This window comes from Macaca nemestrina, chromosome X (assembly GCF_043159975.1).
Source record: "Macaca nemestrina isolate mMacNem1 chromosome X, mMacNem.hap1, whole genome shotgun sequence".
Taxonomy (NCBI): domain Eukaryota; kingdom Metazoa; phylum Chordata; class Mammalia; order Primates; family Cercopithecidae; genus Macaca; species Macaca nemestrina.
The window spans coordinates 19,826,686-19,847,229 of NC_092145.1; the positions used below are offsets into that span (position 1 = coordinate 19,826,686).

At 40.4% G+C, this 20,544-nt stretch overlaps 1 protein-coding gene across 2 annotated transcripts in view; it reads right to left on the reverse strand.

Annotated features, from left to right (window-relative positions):
* LOC105481379 (solute carrier family 9 member A6) overlaps positions 1-20,544 on the reverse strand; it is a 63,091-nt gene that overhangs the window by 40,289 nt on the left and 2,258 nt on the right. For both annotated transcript variants that reach the window (XM_011740931.3, XM_011740929.3), the window contains exons 2-6: positions 13,032-13,231; positions 9,890-9,967; positions 9,513-9,589; positions 9,099-9,211; positions 5,546-5,651 (exon numbers count right to left, since the gene is read on the reverse strand). In XM_011740931.3, the coding sequence (XP_011739233.1) occupies positions 5,546-5,651; positions 9,099-9,211; positions 9,513-9,589; positions 9,890-9,967; positions 13,032-13,231 (574 nt within the window). The remainder of the gene's footprint in view (positions 1-5,545; positions 5,652-9,098; positions 9,212-9,512; positions 9,590-9,889; positions 9,968-13,031; positions 13,232-20,544) is intronic.

The following is a 20,544-nucleotide window of genomic DNA, read 5'->3' on the forward strand; positions in this document are numbered from 1 at the left end:
TTTGTAATGCATCCATCCAATGTGATAATAGAGGTATTAATATAGTATAATATCCAAGTAAAAAAGCTAGTTACAGAAAAGTATATATACTACTATGCCTTTTTCTGTTTATAAAAATTATTAACACATTTATATGCATATTACTATCTTAATGGAAAAAGTCTGGATTAAAATCCTAATAGTGGTTATTTCTGAGCTGAAATTTCAGGAATTTTCTACTTTCTGAGTCAAATGCTTTGAATTTTTGCCACAAATATATTTTAACATTATCACAAATAGTGATAAAAGGTAATACCAATTTCAATATTAACAGCAACATATGAGTGGTCTAGTTTTACTACACCAGGGTTTCTCAACCACAGCATTATTGATATTTGTGGCCAGATATTTATTTGTTGGCTGTGATGCAGGTGGGGTGAGGGGAATGCTGTCCTGTGCATTGAAAGCTTCTACCCACTAGGCCATGTCAGTTGGAACCCCCTCCCATTGATGACAGCCAGAATGCCCCCAGACACTGTGAAATATCCTGTGTGTGTGTGTGGTGGTGGGGTGGGGGGTGGTAAATTGTAAGAATGACTGTACTATATCATTACCAGTAGTAACTATTACCATTAACAATTCTGGCCGAGCACAGTGGCTCCTGCCTGTCATCCCAGCATTTTGGGAGGCCAAGGAGGGTGGATCACCTGAGGTCAGGAATTCGAGACCATCCTGGCCAACACAGTGAAACCCCATCTCTACTAAAAATACAAAAATTAGCCAGGCATAGTGGTATGCACCTGTAATCCCAGCTACTTGGGAGGCTAAGGCAGGAGAATCGCTTGAACCTGGGAGGCGGAGGTAGCAGTGAGCCAAGACCGTGCCATTTTACTCCAGCCTGGGTGACAAGAGCAAAACTCTGTCTCAAAAAAAAAAAAAAGTTATGTCCTGTTAATTGAATAGGTAGAAATAGCTACTGATCCTAGCATGTATCTTTGATAATTAGTGAAGTTAAACAGTTTATCACATTTATTATCTCTCTGTACATCCTCTTTTATAAAAACATAAATGACTAAACAACATATTTTAAACTAATGTGAATTTAGGTCTCCAGGCTAGTCACAGTAATCTATTCAGTGGAATACTATGCAACTTATAATTTACCTCTAACTACATATACTTTATTTACCATAATATAACAATATACATATAGATCTACCTCATGCAGCCATGTATGAGGGAGTCAATTTCACTTCACCCTCACTGGATTAAAAGTATTACTAAAAAATAAAAATAAAAATAAAAGAACTGCTACTCCAATAGATTAAAAACAAAACAAAAACCAGTGCTTCAGGAAGAATAGCTAATGGATGCTGCGCTTAATACCTCGGTGATGGGTTTACCTGTGCAGTAAACCACCACGGCACATATATACCTATGTAACAAACTTGCACATCCTGTACATGTACCCTTGAGCTTAAAAGTTGGAAAAAAAAAATCAGACAGAAACAAAAACAACCTCCAACATAAACTTCAAGATGAGTTGCCTTAACCTGTTAACTGCCAAACAGAACTCCTTTTGGGTTCCCTCCCCTTGATGCAAAGCTGCTTACACAGAATACAGACAATCCTCAAACTAAGAAAATTCAACACAAAGTAGATTATCTGCATCTAACCCACTTCAAAACACATAAAAGGTAAATGAAGAATGATGAGCATCATACCACTGATCATTCCAGCTAGTAAACTCCCACAGCGAGCACACAACTGCTTTCCCTTCAGCTTTTGGGCAGTAACTCATTTTTTCAACTCTATTAAGACAGAGCTAACAATTTATCTGTTATGCTCCTCTCTAGATACAGTCCTTCTCCACCAGAGTCCCACTGAGGTTGTAATGAGTTAACGTATTATCTCTTACAAATCTAAAATGGCACTAACTCGCTATCATCCTTAGGTGAAATGAGAAAAGACTCACTCAAATCGTTTCCCGTAAGGCTTCATTCTCTCACAGAAAACCCTGTTTGAGAAAGGCTGCAAGAGAAGGAGAAGTATGGCCCTTTGTGAGAAATGCTATGGAAAGGGCTCGCTCTCTTTTTTTTTTTTTTTTTTTTTTTTTTTTTTTGAGACAGTCTTGCTCCATTGCTCAGGCTGGAGGGCAGTGCCGTGATTTCAGCTCACTGCAACCTCCGTCTCCTGGGTTCAAGAAATTCTCCTGCCTCAGCCTCCCAGGTAGCTGGGATTATAGGCATGTGCCACCACGCCCGACTAATTTTTGTACTTTTAGTAGAGACAGGGTTTTGCCATGTTGGCCAGGCTGGTCTCGAACTCCTGACCTCAGGTGATCCGCCCACCTCGGTCTCCCAAAGTGCTGGGATTACAGGTGTGAGCCACTGTACCCAGCTGGCTCTCTCTTTTTAGCATTTATTCTTCACCAACATTGGTATGTACACCCCCAAGCTTAAAATCTTTCAATGAAGTTTTGCCCCCTTTCACACTAATCAACTATTCCTGACATTGCAGGAAATAGGTTATTTATAACCCCAAACTCAAAATCTTTCAATGAGGGTTTTTATCTTTTCCGCTAACACTAATCAACTGTTCCTTAAAATGCAGAAAATAGGCTATTTTATTAACAGGAAAAAACTAAGGCACAGGGCACATCATTTAAAGATCAGACCAGAACAGAGATTTTCTCTTAATCCATTAGGCCGTTAGGGCAATGACAAGACAACAGTTACTAGTAAAATGACTGAACAGTGGAATAGTTGTCTAGGATAGGGAATCGATGCTAAAAGTGACTGCCTGTACCTACTCTCTTCACTTTTTACTGCTGGTAATCGCTCATGTACCTACGTACTGGAAGCTTCAACAATCTTTGTTGCTCCATTTTTTATAAAATGTTTTACAACCACACTATCCATTTCTCCCTTACTTCAAATAATATAAAACTCTTATTCTGCACCTATCATCACTGAACGTGCTAAAGTTCAGTATCAATATGAGTTACAGCCTTTAGGTTTTATTTCTCAAGTTAAATTTATATTAGTTGCAGACAGCTGCAAAAAAATCTGGCAATAAATATGGTGGGGAGGGGGTAATATTTACATATACTGCATTCACAAAAAAGGATATGGCCTTTTGTATATCTTCATACACAGCATTTAAGGGATTAATGTTACATCTCAGAAATAATAATTTCCAACTTTGCAGAAGACAATCAGGCTATGCAAAACAGAGCCAGTGATGTTTTACTCTTTCATAACTAACAAAGTGGAAATTAAGGAGAGAAATAAAAATAAAGAGAAAATGTGAAGGGCTCTTACTTCTCTCTCACAGAAAGTTCTGGTATGAAGTAAAGGCAACTGCCCATAGAGTTAGGTATTTGCCTAATAAGAGTAGGTAGGCAGGGGCCAGGCATGGTGGCTCACGCCTGTAATCCCAGCACTTGGGGAGGCCGAGGCAGGTGGATCACCTGAGGTCAGGAGTTCGAAACCAGCCTGGTCAACACAGTGAAACCCTGTCTCTACTACATATACAAAAATTGGCCAGGCGTGGTAGTGCATGCCTGTAGTCCCAGCTACTCAGGAGGCTGAGGCAGGAAAATTGCTTGAACCTGGGAGGTGGAGGTTGCAGTGAGCCAATATTGTGCCACTGCACTCCAGCCTGGGTGACAGAGCAAAGCTCCGTCTTAGAAAAAAAAAAAAAAAAAAGAGTAGGGAGGCAGGATTGAATTCCTCAGAGGTTCAGACTCATTCTTCAACCTGCAAACACCTTATAGTAACATGTATAGTATTTTCTATAATTAGATAAAAAATATTGCTCATTCAAAATTGTCTGCAATTAAATTGTTATAAGTAATATATTATATAATTACCTATCTATAATATATATTAACACTTCTAGAGATTAAAATGCTTTGAAGTGATTATGTCAAATAAGAGAAACACAAATTAAGCTACAATGAGGTATTTCTCAATTATCAAGTTAGCAAAAATATAAAAGTTTGACAAATATTCTGCTGGCAAAACTGTGAGGAAACAGATCAGTAATTTAATGGTGAAAGTGCAAAGTGCTACAATTCCTTTGATGAGCAACTTAATAATGTCGAACAAAATTACAAATGGCTTTTACCCTTTATCCTACCTACCAACCTCACTTTGGGGCATTCAGCCTACCAATATACCTATGCATGTATAAAACAAGGTAAGTTCAAGGTTAATCACTGCAGCACCGTTTGGGACAGCAAAGGATTAAAAACCCTTCAAATGTGCTGCAATAGGAGACTGAGCAAATAAACAATAATGCAGTTCACACACAGAATACTATATAGCTGCAAAGAATGAGAATACTCACTCTTCTGATATGCAAAGTTCTCCAGAAGATAGATAGTGTGTGACTTTAAAAATAAGAAATGAGAGGTAAACGAGACTATTTATTCACAGTTGTGCCTGCATTTGAATAAAGAAATACTAAGATAGGTAAGACACTAATAAAAATGGTTATCTAGGCCAGGCGCGGTGGCTCACACCTGTAATCTCAGCACTTTGGGAGGCTGAGGCGGGCAAACCATCTGAGGTCGGGAGTTCAAGACCAGACTGGCCAATGTGGTGAAACACTGTCTTTACTAAAAATACAAAAATTAGCTGGGCGTGGTGGCAGGAGCCTGTAATCCCAGCTACTCAGGAGGCTGAGGCAGAAGAATCACTTGAACCTGGGAGGCAGAGGTTGCAGCGAGCCGAGACTGTGCCATTGCACTCCAGCCTGGGGAACAAGAGCAAGACTTCACCTCAAAAAAAAAAAGTAGGGGGACAGGTGGATGAGGACAGATGTAAGAGTGTAAATTTTCTGTGTGTAACTTTTTACATGGTTTTGATTTATGAGCCACATGAATATATTATGTATTCAGAAAAAATTAAGGCCGGGCACAGTGGCTCACGCCTGTAATCCCAGCACCTTGGGAGATTGAGGTAGGTCGATCACCTGAGGTCAGGAGAAGACCAGCCTGAGCAATATGGTGAAACCCCATCTCTACTAAAATACAAAAATTAGCCGGGCATGGTGGCGGGCGCCTGTAATCCCAGCTACTCAGGAGGCTGAGGCAGGAGAATCACTTGAACCTGGGAGGCAGAGGTTGTACTGAGCCAAGATCACGCCACTGCACTCCAGCCTGTGTGACAGAGTGAGACTCTTATTTCCAAAAAAAAAGAAAAAGAAAAGAAAATATTAAATCTAATTTAAAAAATAAAATGTTCATGTTGTAATGTTAAAATCGAATACAAAATTATATAGACACTACAATCACAACTATGTAACAATATCATACATAGAAAAGGGAAATGTTCTAGAATGTTTACAGTAATTGTCTTTAGGTGGTGGCAGTACATATTTTTTTCTTCCCTGTATTTTCCAATTTATCTGTAAAATATGGATTTTTTTCAAGAGGGAAAAAAATGCCTCATTCTTCCAAATGTTTCCATTCATAATGTACTTTATTCAATACGTGACTTTCAGTTCCTAGTACCCTCACACTTAATATTCATAATATAATAAGAAAACAAACACTTACGAGGACAGCACTATGGCAACAGCATCATTGAGGACACTTTCACCAAAAAGAAGTGCATAGAGTTCAACATCAACTTGAAGCTCGTGGAATATAGCAAGAACAGTCACTAGCAAGTAAAAAGAGTCAGAGGAATACTTAGACATTACAAGTATAACATATTCTCCTCAGCAGATGACTATAAGAGTTATTTAGAAATTCATTTCTTCCTCCTAGAATTCAATCGTAATAAACATTCTCTTACCATATTAAAGATCCTGTAATTTTATATAAATATTTTTCTAATTGTGTACCTGCACAAACTTCTCCTCTCTCTCTTAAAAATGGCTGAAAGTAAACTTGAAGAACTGAGTTGACCTACATTCTTCATGCAGATGTTAATAATCATGTCTTGTACATTTCTTTCCCACCTTCCTCGATCTTACAAAGAATATATTCAGAATTTCTTATAGACCATGTAGTCATTAATCTTTAATGAAGAAGAAGATTATGAAAAGAATCTAATGTTGCAAACTGTGTTTCTTTGGGCCTTACAACTCATTTGTACTTGACTTACAATTTGCAAGCACAAAGGTTTAGCAAAGACAGTAGGAAATGAAAACATAGGTTTAGTTTTTGGTTGGGGTAAAATTTATGACCAGAATTACAGCTGCTGTAGTTGTCTTAATAAGAAGCCAACTATGAGGATACTCCAGCTTAAGAAGAAAAACAATAAATCTTCCTTTTAGGAAAGCAATTATGTGAGAAATCTCAGAAAATCAGATGAGATTGAAGTTATATTTTAACTTTAATTACTAAGTCACATAGCTCAGTTACTAAAGAAACCCAAGTGGACATGAAAGATTAATATAACCAGAGGTGAGAGAGCCTTTTTTTTTTTTTTTTTTTAAGACAGAGTCTGGCTCTGTTGCCCAGCCTGGAGTGCAGTGGCGCAATCTCGGCTCACTGCAACCTCCGCCTCCCAGGTTCACGCCATTCTCCTGCCTCAGCCTCCCAAGTAGCTGGGACTACAGGTGCCTGCCACAACGCCCGGCTAAGTTTTTGTATTTTTAGTAGAGACAGGGTTTCACTGTGTTAGTCAGGATGGTCTCAATCTCCTGGCCTCGTGATCCACCTGTCTCAGCCTCCCAAAGTGCTGGGATTATAGGCGTGAGCCACCACGCCCGGCCAAGAGAGCTTTTTCAAATGCCAATCATAAAAACAAGAAACCTGCATTTTATTTATTTAATTTTTTTTTAAGAGACAGGGTCTTGCTTTGTCACTCAGGCTGGAGTGCAGTGGCACAATCACAGTTCACTGCTGCCTCAAACCCCTAGGTTCAAGTGATCCTCCTGACTCAGCCTCCTGAGTCACTGGGATTAAAGACATGAGCCACCATGTCCAGTACATTTTAAAAGTTCTAGTTCCTACTACAAAGCATTGCAGCTGGAATATACTGATACCAAAGCTCACCAAGACAAGGGAGAAGGAGAGTAGAGCAATAGTGCAGAATTTCTTAAAGAAATAAGAAAACAAATACCCACCTAAGAGCAAGTTAACTATGGCAAAATAATAGAAATGGGGCAAGTGCCTACATAATTCAGAAAAAAATAACAGTTCAACTTTATATAAGCAAAAGATATTTGCTTGGGCTATTCAGGCAATAGTCCTACCAAACAAAACCAGAAAGTTGAAATAATGTAGCCAAGCCAATGGAATGAGATTTCTCATAGGATTTGAAAGTTGAGAAGTTTGCTTATAATGAAAGGACACAGAAGCCAGAGACCACTGGCTCCTTGCAAAAACCATCCTACCTTCATGTTGATAATGGGAGTAGCTACAAACAACAAGAGGACAGCCTTGGTGGTCTTTAAGGAAGCAATTTAATTTCCAGTTTTAAAAATGCTAAACTACACAAATTCTCTAAAATGGCCTTCTAACTAATCTTTAAATCTTTTTTTTTTTTTTTTTTGGAGACAAGTTCTTGCTCTTGTCGCCCAGGCAGAGTGAGACTGCAGCCTCATTGCAGCTCACTGCAGCCTCAAACTCCTAGGCTCAAGTGGTCCTCCCACCTCAGCCTCCCAACTAGCTAGGACTACAGGCATGCACTCCCATGCTCAGCTATTTTTTTTTCTTTTTTTTTTTGTAGAGACAGGGTGTCACTGTGTTGCCTAGGCTGGTCTTGAACTCATAGTCTCAAGTGATCCTACAGTCTTGGCCTCCCAAAGCACTAGCATTTATACGCATGAGCCACTGTGCCCAGCCAAAATATCTCTCATAGAGTATTGAACACATTTTTCTCCTTCCCACAAAGCCCTGTGTTATCAGAGTTAACACAGGAATTCAGAGATAACCTTAGGATTCTACCTTTAATTGTGCTGGGTGACAATTAAAGATGATTAACTTACAAGGTTAAAAAGCAAAACAAAATGAACTTCAACGAGTCTTAAAGCATGCTAAAAGAAAACTTCCATCCTTAGTTCAAAAACATCAGTCTGTGTTCCTACCCCAACCTTTCCATTCTGTATCTTCTCCAAATTCCTAATTTGAATGTAGCTGTTAAGTTTACCAATACTCTATCAGGAAAACCAAACCCTAACTCAGTACAATTAAAATCATTCTGGAACACAACTTTTAGAAGATCTGACACTAAAAGTACAGGGGAACAAGTTGTGTTAATATTAAACAAACAACTGTACAATCATAAAGCTAATTTTATAAAAACAATTCTTTAATGTATATTAAAGTCCTCCAATGACTACAAATCAAACCTGTATTAGCACAACTGCCTTCTAACAATCATTTTTAAACATTTTTTTCTTACTGTTAAATGCATACAGCTGAATAGAAACAGAAAGATTTTTAGGGAACTGGTTTTCTAAAAGCTTGAATGGAAACATATAATTACTACCCATTTAAACTAATCTATAATCTAGTTCATCTTCTTCTATACCCAATCACTAGGGATAAAGACCAACATGGGCCAGGCGCGGTGGCTCAAGCCTGTAATCCCAGCACTTTGGGAGGCCGAGACGGGCGGATCACGAGGTCAGGAGATCAAGACCATCCTGGCTAACACGGTGAAACCCCGTCTCTACTAAAAAATACAAAAAACTAGCCGGGCGAGGTGGCGGGCGCCTGTAGTCCCAGTACTCGGGAGGCTGAGACAGGAGAATGGTGTAAACCCGGGAGGCGGAGCTTGCAGTGAGCCGAGATCGCGCCACTGCACTCCAGCCTGGGTGACAGAACCAGACTCCGTCTCAAAAAAAAAAAAAAAAAAAAAAAAAGACCAACATGAATTTCTGAAGAAAGTACCTTACAGTCCTTGTTGAAACAGCATCAACTTGTGGACCAGTAATAGGCAAATGTAATAAAAACAAAAAAAGTAAAAGGAAACAAATTTGTGCTGAAGCCAAAAGGAATCATGAATTTTGTTTTTTCCTCCACAATTAGAAAGTATAGTACTAAGGAAGTACCTAATCATGAATTCTACACCTCAAAGAAAGAAAAACCCACATGTATTTGACTGCAAAACAATGTACCTCAAGTATGTAAACTCCACTCATATAAAACATACCTGGATCAGTTGCTGATACAATGGCACCAAACAGTAGGCAATCTGTAAAGTAAAAATCTCCTGCAAGTTGTCCCGTTACCTTCATCAGCGTTACACAGCCATACATTATTGACCTGTTCAATAAACACAGTCCTACTTTAGAAAAAAATATCAACTGTTAAAAAAATTAGGATAAAGTAAGAATAAGAAGATGGGTTTACTGTAGTACTTTGTGACTAATCCCAAATTTAATTCATGTCATTGAAATATGGTAATACTTTGGTCTTAAGGAAAATTCAAACAACTTATTACCTATGAGAATACTGCAAAAGTCTTTAGACCCAGTCAGGAATATAACACTGCATAAATCAAAAATATATGATTTTAAAATTATAATTTGAAGGCTACAAAGTATTTTAAGCTTCAAATACTTACCCAATAACGAAACAAGAAATTGCTGTTCCAAGAAAAGCGTATGCTAGGATAGACCCGAGATTTCGGAAAAAATGTCTCTGACAAAAAAAAAAAAAAAAAGTTACACTGTTAGAATACTTACCAGTTATTTGAAAAAGAAAAGGTTTTCTATGCTATGCTAATATTAAATGCATTATTCACTAGGACTAAATGCATTATTCACTAGGATAAATAAGAGAAAGCATTCTTGTACAGGTATAAATTTTAACATCTAAAAAGGGTATGGAGAGGAGAAAGGAGGGAATCTGGAAAGAACAGCCCATTTCTGAAGTGTCAAATATTACAAAGCCCACGGAGTTTCAGATTATTCAAAGTATATGAAAGACAAAAGGACTTACCCTTTTCAGGCTATAACCTGCATAAAATATGATAGGAGGAAGTAATATGTTGAAAAATACTTCTGGATCAAAAGTAACCTGTTAAAATAAAGAGTTCTTTTAGATCAATTCCCTAGAAGACCTCATATTCCATTATCAAATGATCAAAAAGAAAAAATACTAAATGTTAAACTAGTCAAAAGCAAGAACATTACTGTGTTAACTTTAAAATATTTCATATAGGATAGCTTCTGGGCCGGGCGCGGTGGCTCAAGCCTGTAATCCCAGCACTTTGGGAGGCCGAGATGGGCGGATCACGAGGTCAGGAGATCGAGACCATCCTGGCTAACACAGTGAAACCCCGTCTCTACTAAAAAATACAAAAAAAAAACTAGCCGGGCGAGGTGGCAGGCGCCTGTAGTCCCAGCTACTCGGGAGGCTGAGGCAGGAGAATGGCGTAGACCCGGGAGGCGGAGCTTGCAGTGAGCTGAGATCTGGCCACTGCACTCCAGCCTGGGCGACAGAGCGAGACTCTGTCTCCAAAAAAAAAAAAAAAAAAAGGATAGCTTCTGTTCTACTTCTCAACCAAACGACCAGGAGATAGCATTGGAACAATCAGTTAAGGCCTATCTGTGGAAGGTGTATTAAAATACTATGCGATTAAAAAATGTTTCAGGAGGCTGAGGCAGGAGAATTGCTTGAACCTGGGAGGCAGAGGCTATAGTGAGCTGAGATTGCACCACCGCACTCCAGCCTGGGTGACAGAGCAAGACTCCAGCTAAACAAACAAACAAAAAGTTAAAAATAGGGCCAGGCGCAGTGGCTCACACCTGTAATCCCAGCACTTTGGGAGGCCGAGGTGGGTGGATCACCTGAAGTCAGGAGTTCAAGACCAGCCTAGCCAACATGGTGAAACCCCATCTCTACTAAAAATACAAAAATTAGCCGGATGTAGTGGCACGTGCCTGTAATCCCAGCTACTCAGGAGGCTGAGGCAGGAGAATCGCTTGAACTCGGGAGACAGAGATTGCAGTGAGCCAAGATCGTGCCAGTGCACTCCAGCCTGGGCAAAAGAGTGAGACTTTGTCTCAAAAAATAAATAAATAAATAAATAAGAGAAAGGATGAACATTATTTTTGCTTTAAATAAAAGAAACCTGGCTGGGTGCAGTGGCCCAGGCCTGTAATCCCAGCACTTTGGGAGCCCGAGGCAGGTGGATCACTCGAGGTCAGGAGTTCGAGACCTGCCTGACCGACATGGCAAAACCCCATCTCTATTAAAAATATAAAATTAGCCAGGTATGGTGGTGCATGCCTGTAATCCCCGCTACTCGGGAGGCTGAGACAGGAGAAATGCTTGAACCTGGGAGGCGGAGGAGTCACAATCGTGCCACTGCACTCCAGCTTGGGCAACAAGAGCGAAACTCCGTCCCAAAAATAAATGAATGAATGAACGAAACCCCAAACTGGTAATATAAAACTTAAGAGTACAGTATTATTGTTGGCAAAAAGAAACAGATTTCTTACATAGATAACATCTCTAAAGGTGTGTAATATTGTAGTAAAAAGTTTCTGTACGGCTCAGATTTCTACTTCCGATAGTCCACTCATTGTAAGATCTAGTCACCATAAAAATGTAAATGCCCCCTTCTGTTCATAAGGCTGCAGCAGAATGTGACATGAACACAAAGCAGCTACACACAAACCCATGCTAAAACTTCATTTACTAAAACTTTTAAGGAATTGGAATTTTCCACAGGTGGAAAGAACTCTTGCTGCAAGGTAAACCTCAAGTTCATATGAAATTTTAAAAGCATTAAATATGGTCAGAAACACAACCAAGTAGCTATAAAAGTCAAGTCCTGCCTGCACTCCTAGCACTTTGGGAGGCTGAGGTGGGTGGTTCGCCTGAGCCCAGGAGTTTGAGACAAGCCTAGACAACATGGTGAAACCCCAGCTCTACTAAAAATACAAAAATTAGTTGGGTATGGTGGCACGTGCTTGTAGTCTGAGTTACTAAGGAGGCTGAGGTTGGAGGGTCGCCTGAGCCTGGGAGGCGGGGGTTGCAGAGAGCTGAGATCATGCCACTACACTCCAGCCTGGGTGACAGAGTAAAACCCTATGTCAAAAAAAAAAAAAAAAAGTCAAGTCCTGCCAGTGTAGCAGACAGAAGTGAAGGCAAACAGCAAAGGGCAGGAGAAAACAAAGAGATATGATCAAAGTAGCACTGAGAAACACCATGATAAACCTATGAGGGAGACAGGAGAAAGCAGCTCCAGGGATGGCTGGGAGCGAGTACAATTGCAACCCAAACTCTAACATAAAGCTTTATGCACAGCATGGTACAATACCTCAGACTCACACTTAGGGCCCCTGAAGTTGTGTCAGATTGTGAATCAAAGAAAGATTAAATTGTGATCAGTATAGAATACAAGCAAGGCAAGAAAGAATTGAAAGAAATATTAATAGAATATTTTAGGTATTATCAAATAAAGCCAACGTGCTGAAGTACTATAAAACTATAAGGATCGGCTGGGCACAGTGGCTCATGCCTGTAATCCCAGCACTTTGGGAGGCCGAGGCGGGGGAATCACTTGAGGTCAGGAGTTGGAGACCAGCCTGGCCAACATGGTAGAACCCCCTCTCTACTAAAAAATACAAAAATTAGCCAGGCGTGGTGGTGGGCGCCTGTCATCCCAGCTACTTGGGAGGCTGAGGCAGGAGAACTGCTTGAACCCAGGAGGCAGAGGCTGCAGTGAGCCACACCACTGCACTCTAGCCTGGGCGACAGAGTGAGACTCCATCTCAGAAAAAATAAAACAAATAAATAAAAAGAAAAAGAAAACTATAAGGACCATCTGCAAATGGAAAGAAACGCTTATAAATTCTGCTTAACTCAATCCCAGTCTCCGTTTATCACAACAAGCTGTAAATAACCTAGAGTGAAACAAAAAAGAGTTATACTACTTAGCCTCAATCAGAAAATGAGTTGTACAGCCATATCCATTTCCTTACATTATTACATTTGTTAATTCAGGTTTTACTCCATTTAAAAAGACTCATTATTTTAAATATCATTAAAAATCCATTACTTATTTTCTCCTGAATCATTTTGCTGCTAGTTAGACACAAAAAAGATTCAAACATTTCCTTTAAGAACTTACCTTTCTAAGCATTTCATTATCTTGAACATTATTGAGTTCATGTGAACTAATCTCTCCTTTCAGCGTATACTCATAAAATTTTCCACTAACATTTACCAGTAAGGTAGTTGGACTTGACTGCACTTCACAGCTCAGGGTCACATTATTTACATCACTCGGAACGTGAATGCCATACCGAAGCACAAGGCCCACCAAAAGACCTGGAAAAAAGAACAACATAAGCTCTTCTTGCCAACAGAGACCACTTCTTTTGTACCCCACGCATAACTATGAATAAGAGAAAATCTCTTATGGTAGTTCCCTGTAGGTCAGAACTGATTTTAAGATGGAAAGCAGTTAAGTTTTAAAGTATTACTAAATTCATACAACAAACAGCCCAGTCTTCATATAATCCAGTGAAACAGGAGAGAAAAACATTCCCTAGGACAGCAGCACAGATCGCTGCATTTCTAGATCAATATCTAAACAAGTAATGAGGAAGGTAACAAAAGGAGAAAATATCTTCACATCATCTGTAGACAGAATGTACTCCAATGTGTCCCAACTCGACAGTGCAATCATGTTGGAAATGTGTTTTCTGGCCAGGCGTGGTGGCTTATGCCTGTAATCTTAGCACATTGGGAGGCCGAGATGGGCGGATTGCTTGAGAGCTCAGGAGTTCAAGACCAGCCTGGGAAACATGGTGAAACCCCATCTCTACTAAAATACAAAAAAATCAGCCGGGCGTGGTGGCGGGTGCCTGTAATCCCAGCTACTCAGGAGGCTGAGGTGTGAGAATTGCTTGAACCCAGGAGGCAGAAGTTACAGTGAGCCGAGATCATGCCACTTCACTATAGCCTGGGCAACAAAGCAACACTCTGTCTCAAAAAAATAAAAATTAAATAAATAAAACAGAAAAAGAAAAAGAAATGTGTTTTTCACCTCCATCCATCAATTTATAAGACTTAAACAATGCACTTCATAAGTTTATTCCCAAAGCACATGGTTGGCCAAATAATGCACATTTAACAACTTGAAAAGTCAATAATATTTGTAGGTTGATTGAGTTCTTCTACTTCTAAAAGATCAGATTTTAATTTTAAATTATCTGCTTCAAAATCAAAACATGGAATAGAAGTCCTGAATCTGGCACTATGACATACAGATTGCTAAGATTATACCTGGATCATCCTATTGACATTCAAATATGCACAATGTTTTAGGTACTATAAAACTAATTTTTTTTTTCCTGAGATGGAATCTTGCTCTGTTGCCCAGGCTGGAGTACAGTGGCATGATCTCGGCTCACTGCAACCTCCGCCTCCTGGGTCCAATCAATTCTCCTGCCTCAGCCTCCCGAGTAGCTGGGATTATAGGCGCACACCACCACGCCCGCCTAATTTTTGTATTTTTAGTAGAGATAGGGTTTCACCATGTTGGCCAGGCTGGTCTCAAACTCCTGACCTTGTAATCCATCCACCTTGGCCTCCCAAACTGCTGGGATTACAGGCGTGAGCCACCATGCCCAGCCCTATAAAACCACATTGATCAACTGTAATTGTTTAATAATGGCTTTACTGATATCTAATTCAAACACCAAAGTTTATCCTTTTAAACTGTACAATTCAGTAGTCTTTAGTATATTCACGAAGTTGGATATCAATCACCACTATCTAATTCTAGAACATTTTCATCCCTCCAAAAAGAACCTCACACCTACTAGCAGTCACTCTCCATTCCCCCATGCCCAAATCCAAGGTCCCTGCAACCAGTCATCTACTTTCTTTCTTTATGGACCTGCCTTTTCTAGACATTTCATACAAATGAACTCCTACAATATATGGCCTTTTGTGTCTGACTTCTCTCACTCAGCATAATATTTTCAAGGTTTATTTATGTTGTAGCATGGATCAGAACCTCATTTACTTTTATGGCCAAATGATATTTCATTGTATGGACATACCTCAACTACAAATAAAACCTAAACTTCTGGAACTTTCCTTAACTCCAAGATGCATAGTATACCACTACTAACTGCATTTTACCTTCCTATTGCCTTTCATTCTGACTAGCCAGCTATTCTTTTAATATGTGAATGAGTGTATTATGCTAGGTAGGCCTCCAGGGTTCAGAGATGAAAAAAAGGTCCCTCCTTCAAGGAAAACTTGGACAATCATAATGCTATATATATATATACACATATATATATACACATACACACACACACGTACACACACACACATACACACACACACAAGGTATTATAAAAACAGAAAAGAGACAACTACCCAAGCCTGGGGGAGTAAGACATTAGGGAAGTCTTTCCGGAGATGTCACCTGGGCAGGTAACAAACTAGAAGAAATAGGTATATTCCAAGTAGGGGAATAGTAGTACATATCCAGTCAAGGATGGAGAGAACACAGCCCATCCAGTGAATCAAGTAGTTCAGTATGGCCGGCTTATAAAGTGACAAGAGTTGAGGTTTGAAAGATTGGCAGGAGTTGAATCATAAAAGATCTTATCTGTTGGGGAAGGGAATTTGAAGTTTATCCCAAAAGTAAAATGAAGTCATGGAAGGCAGAGGCTTGATATCAGATTTCTACTTTAGAAAGACTGGCCTAGACTAGAGAGGGTCTAAAAGGCTAGATACAGGGCTACTGCAGGCATTCAGGCAATAGGAGTTTAGGTCCTAACCTAAGAGAGTACTGACAGGAGGGGAGAAGGATTTTAAGAAGGTATTGTATTTTAGTAAGATTTATTGACTGAGTAGAATAGACTGTGAGGAAGGGAGATGAAAGACTAAGAGGAACCTTAATTGACTTGGTAACCAGGTAGGTAAGTTGGCCTGAGCACCGAGGGGGATAGCAAGGCCATTCAATGAGGTAAGGAACATATACAGATGAACAGATTTACAGGGGAAAAGGCTACGTTCAGTTTTGGACAGGTTGAGTTGGATGTACTTGTGACACAGGCATAGTTGAGTATATGGTATCTGGAGCTAAAGCCGGGGGTCTCAACTGGAGTTATATACTGTGCAGTCATAAGATGGTTGAAGTCAGATGTAGATGAGATCGCCATGGGAGCAAATAAAATGGGAAGAAGACCATGATATAGATCTGGGGTTTGATCTATTAATAGCCAACATTAAGGGTCTGCTAGAGGAGAAGGAGCTGATGAAGGAGTCTGAGAAGGAAAACCCCACAGGTGTAGGAAAAAAAAAGGAACCAGTGGTGGCAAAGTCAGGAAGAAAGGGAAAAAATTCATTTTTGAGGAGAAGGAAGTGACAAAAACTATCAAATGCTACAGTAAAGTGAAGTAAGGCAGGCATTAGAAGTATCCATTGGGTTTAGCAACAAGGAGACCATAGGTGACCTCGATAAGAGCAGTTTCAGTGGAGTAGCAGGGGTGGAAACCAGACCCAAATGAGAAGTGATGAAGCAGAAATGAAGAGGTATAAGAGCAGTAGTTGCCAGCCGGGCACAGTGGCTCACACCTGTAATCCTAGCACTTTGGGAGGCCAAGGCGGGTGGATCACTTGAGGTCAAGAGTTTGAGACCGGCCGGGCGCGGTGGCTCAAGCCTGTAATCCCAGCACTTTGGGAGGCCGAGACGGGCGGATCACGAGGTCAGGAGATCAAGACCATCCTGGCTAACACGGTGAAACCCCGTCTCTACTAAAAATACAAAAAACTAGCCGGGCAAGGTGGCGGGCGCCTGTAGTCCCAGCTACTCCGGAGGCTGAGGCAGGAGAATGGCGTAAACCCGGGAGGCGGAGCTTGCAGTGAGCTGAGATCCCGCCACTGCACTCCAGCCCGGGCTACAGAGCAAGACTCCGTCTCAAAAAAAAAAAAAAAAAAAAAAAAAGAGTTTGAGACCAGCCTGGCCAACAAGGTGAAACCTCATCTCTACTAAAAATACAAAAATTAGCTGAGGGTGGTGGCGGGCACCTGTAATCCCAGCTACTTGGGAGGCTGAGGCAGGATAATTGCTTGAACCCAGGAGGCGGAGGTTGCAGTGAGCCGAGACCATGCCACCGCACTCCAGCCTGGACAATGAAGCAAAAACTCTGTCCAAAAAAAAGGGCAGTAGTTGCCCAGGAAGCAGGGAGGGAGTAGAGAGGAGTGATCCTTCTAGTCAATTTAGAGTCACATATATTTTTTAGAGTAGTAATGATTAATTCCTGAACAGTAATATAATGACACCAACTTTAAAAACGTTTAAACAAAGGTTCAAATTTAAAATAAACGAAAGACACCCTTTAAAAATATCTTACCTCCAAAAACAAAATTAAAAACTGACTGTTAGATAGCAACTGTGCTTGACAGACACAACCTAGAAAAGCCTGTAGATCCAGTCGTTCTGCCTGTATGAGATAGAAACAGCTCTTTTCTCTACTATTCCACGAGAGCTAATTAAGAGGCTCAGGAAAAGCTGTCCTCTTATATTTACATGCAAAAATCACAGACAAGCTACTACAAATACTAATAATGGCAGCATAAATTCTTTCCATGTCCCCAAGCCCAACCATGGTTTTTTTTTTTTTTTTTTTTTTTTTTTTGGAGACGGCGTCCTACTCTGTTGCTGAGGCTGGAGTGCAGTGGCGTGATCTCGGCTCACTGCAACCTCCGCCTCCCGAGTGCCCACTGGTTCTACTGTCAGCCCAACCCTATGCTAAAGCATCACTGGGTACCCCGAGGAGAGCTCAGCACTTGGGCAAATTTGAAACACATACTTTGGTCAATAAAACAACAGCATGGAGAATAATTATTTAGGTTGGAAACAAAATCAAGATCCCTTTATTATGGCACCAGCCTCTGAAAAATTGGGATTTATCTGAAAAAAATTCACAGATAAAGTTAACAAGGGTTCTTTAAAAGGCCAAATCCTAGTCAGAGAGTCAAAGCAATTCTCAGTGAAGGGATACAAAAACAGTGCTTTGTTAAGAGGCTAAAGCAGAAACTTCTAGCCGCCTACATAGAGGGAGGCACAGAAAATATTTGTATTATGAAATTTTAAATGACCACTAACAGGCAACAAAGAACACAACCACAGCTGGACGCTGTGGCTCACGCCTGTAATCCTAGCACTTTGGGAGGCCGAGGCGGGTGGATCACGAGGTCAGAAGATCGAGACCATCCTGGCTAACACGGTGAAACCCCGTCTCTACTAAAATTACAAAAAATTTAGCTGGGCGTGGTGGCGGGCACCTGTAGTCCCAGCTACTCTGGAGGCTGAGGCAGGAGAATGGTGTGAACCCAGGAGGCGGAGCTTACAGTGAGCCAGATAGCGCCACTGCATTCCAGCCTGGGCAACAGAGCGAGACTCCATCTCAAAACAAAAACAAAAACAGAAAAACATAACCACAAAGAGATATCTTTCACAAAACAGAGAGGTCCTACCCCTTCTACACATTTCTGACCCTCCTGTGCTGAAAACTCCCCCAGTGATACAAAATTCAGCATCACCCAAGGCCCCACTAATGTGTGATTCTCCCAGTTGGCAGCGACTGGTTTCCTCATGGATTTCAGCCCATTCTTCCAGCCAATCACACCTGAAGCCTCTGATAGTCAAAAAATATAGGAAGAACATCACTAGGGCATTAAGTGTGACCAAAACTGATACAATTTCTACAGATTAGTTTTGTGAAAGATATGATGAGAAATAAGGTATGAGCCATAGTCGTTAGATGATAAGTGCTTTGTGGGCTGATACTGTGGCTTAGACATGTATTTCTCATCATATCCCATACATCATAGACATCTAATCAATATTTATTGATGAATCACATTGGTTAAGCCTCAGACTCCGGATGCCTTAAGCTTAAGGCAAAACAAATATTTCTGCCATATTTTGCTTTTTACACCATCTATAAGCACACCATAGTGAGTGATCACTTTTCAGACTTAAATTTTAACTACCTCGGCAACTTTTACTAACAGTGACTCACTTTTAAGCTTCTTAAGAAAGCTAGCCCAATGAGCAAAACATGTGGGTGCTTTGCGATTGTGTGTTTGTAACTGGAGCAATTGGTCTATATTACAATCTAGAAACTGACTACTTTGGCAATTTAAACTGTTTTTACTCTTGCTTCTCAGATAAAGGAAAAGCTCATTTTTAATAGCATTTTCCAGGATTTACATAGCTAACCCAATATCACAGGAATAAGATCACTGGTGGGCTGAATCTTAGAGGTTTAGGCATTCCGTTTTGACCCCAGAGTCATGCTGAAAAATAAAGGTCTTAAAATAATATATTATTAATAATAAGATAGCCATGATGTTGTGAGAGCTGTAAGAAAAATGACAGACATTAAATAGGACTAGAAAATTTCAATTTCTGGCCAGGCAAGATGGCTCACACTTATAATCCCAGCACTGTGGGAGGCCAAGGTGGGAGGAGAGCTTGAGCCCAAGAGCTTGAGACCAGCCTGGGCAACATGTGAAGACCCCCCTACACTCGCGTCTCCACAAATATAAAAATAAAAAATTAGCCAGGTGTGGTGGTGCACACCTGTAGTTAGTTACTCAGAAGGGTGAGGTGGGAGGATCGCTTAAGCCCAGGACGTTGAGGCTGCAGTGAGCTATGACCCCACCACTGCACTCCAGCCTAGGCAACAGAGCAACACTCTATCAAAAATAGAAAAAAAAAAAGAAAAAGAAAACTTCAATTTTCATGGTATTGAAAATACTTTGACCCCCCACAAAAATAAAAGAAGGAAGGAAGGAAGGAAGGAGGGAGGGAAGGAGGGAGGGAGGGAGGGAGGGAGGGAGGGAAGGAAGGAAGGAAGGAAAGAAGGAAGGAAAGAAGGAAGGAAGGAAGGAAGGAAGGAAGGAAGGAAGGAAGGAAGGAAGGAAGGAAGGAAGGAAATACTTTGACCCAATCCCATCTATTCTCAAACTGGACTTGCGAGTTAAGTTAGGAGGCTGTTTGGTCCACAGCACCCATTGCCCACAATGAGAAAATAGGATAGGCTAAAGAACGCCAAGTCAACTCCAGATTTGACTCCCAGACTAACACTCTCGCACTCTACAGTCCACAAGAGATACCCTTGTTTTTCCTTCAAAAAATATTAACACCAAGGTACTCTATCACTTTTTATTAACTTAGAAACCTCACAAAATGCAATCAGTAATCCTTCTTTTCCACTTCAGTCCTAGAGTTAGATGAGGTTAGTGATATCAGCTACCAAAGAGAAAATATATCCAGGGCAATTCAAAGCCCCTATTTGATTCTATTAAAAAGACTGTTATTTGTCCCTTGACTTATGAGACTGACCAATTAAAAGAGTTGTTCTAGGCCTAATCTGAGAAAATGCAGTTTTAACAGCAATAATAATAATAATAGCACAGCTATCATTTCTTGGGCATTTACTTAAGGGTCAGTTACTAGTCTAAAAGCATGTCTTCCTCACAGTAATCCTACTATCATCATCCCCAAAGTATAGATGATGGTAAAAGAGAGTAAGGGACTTGTCTAAGATCACACATACCTATGGGCAGAGTGGGGTGGGAATCTAGGTCTGATTCTAAAGCAG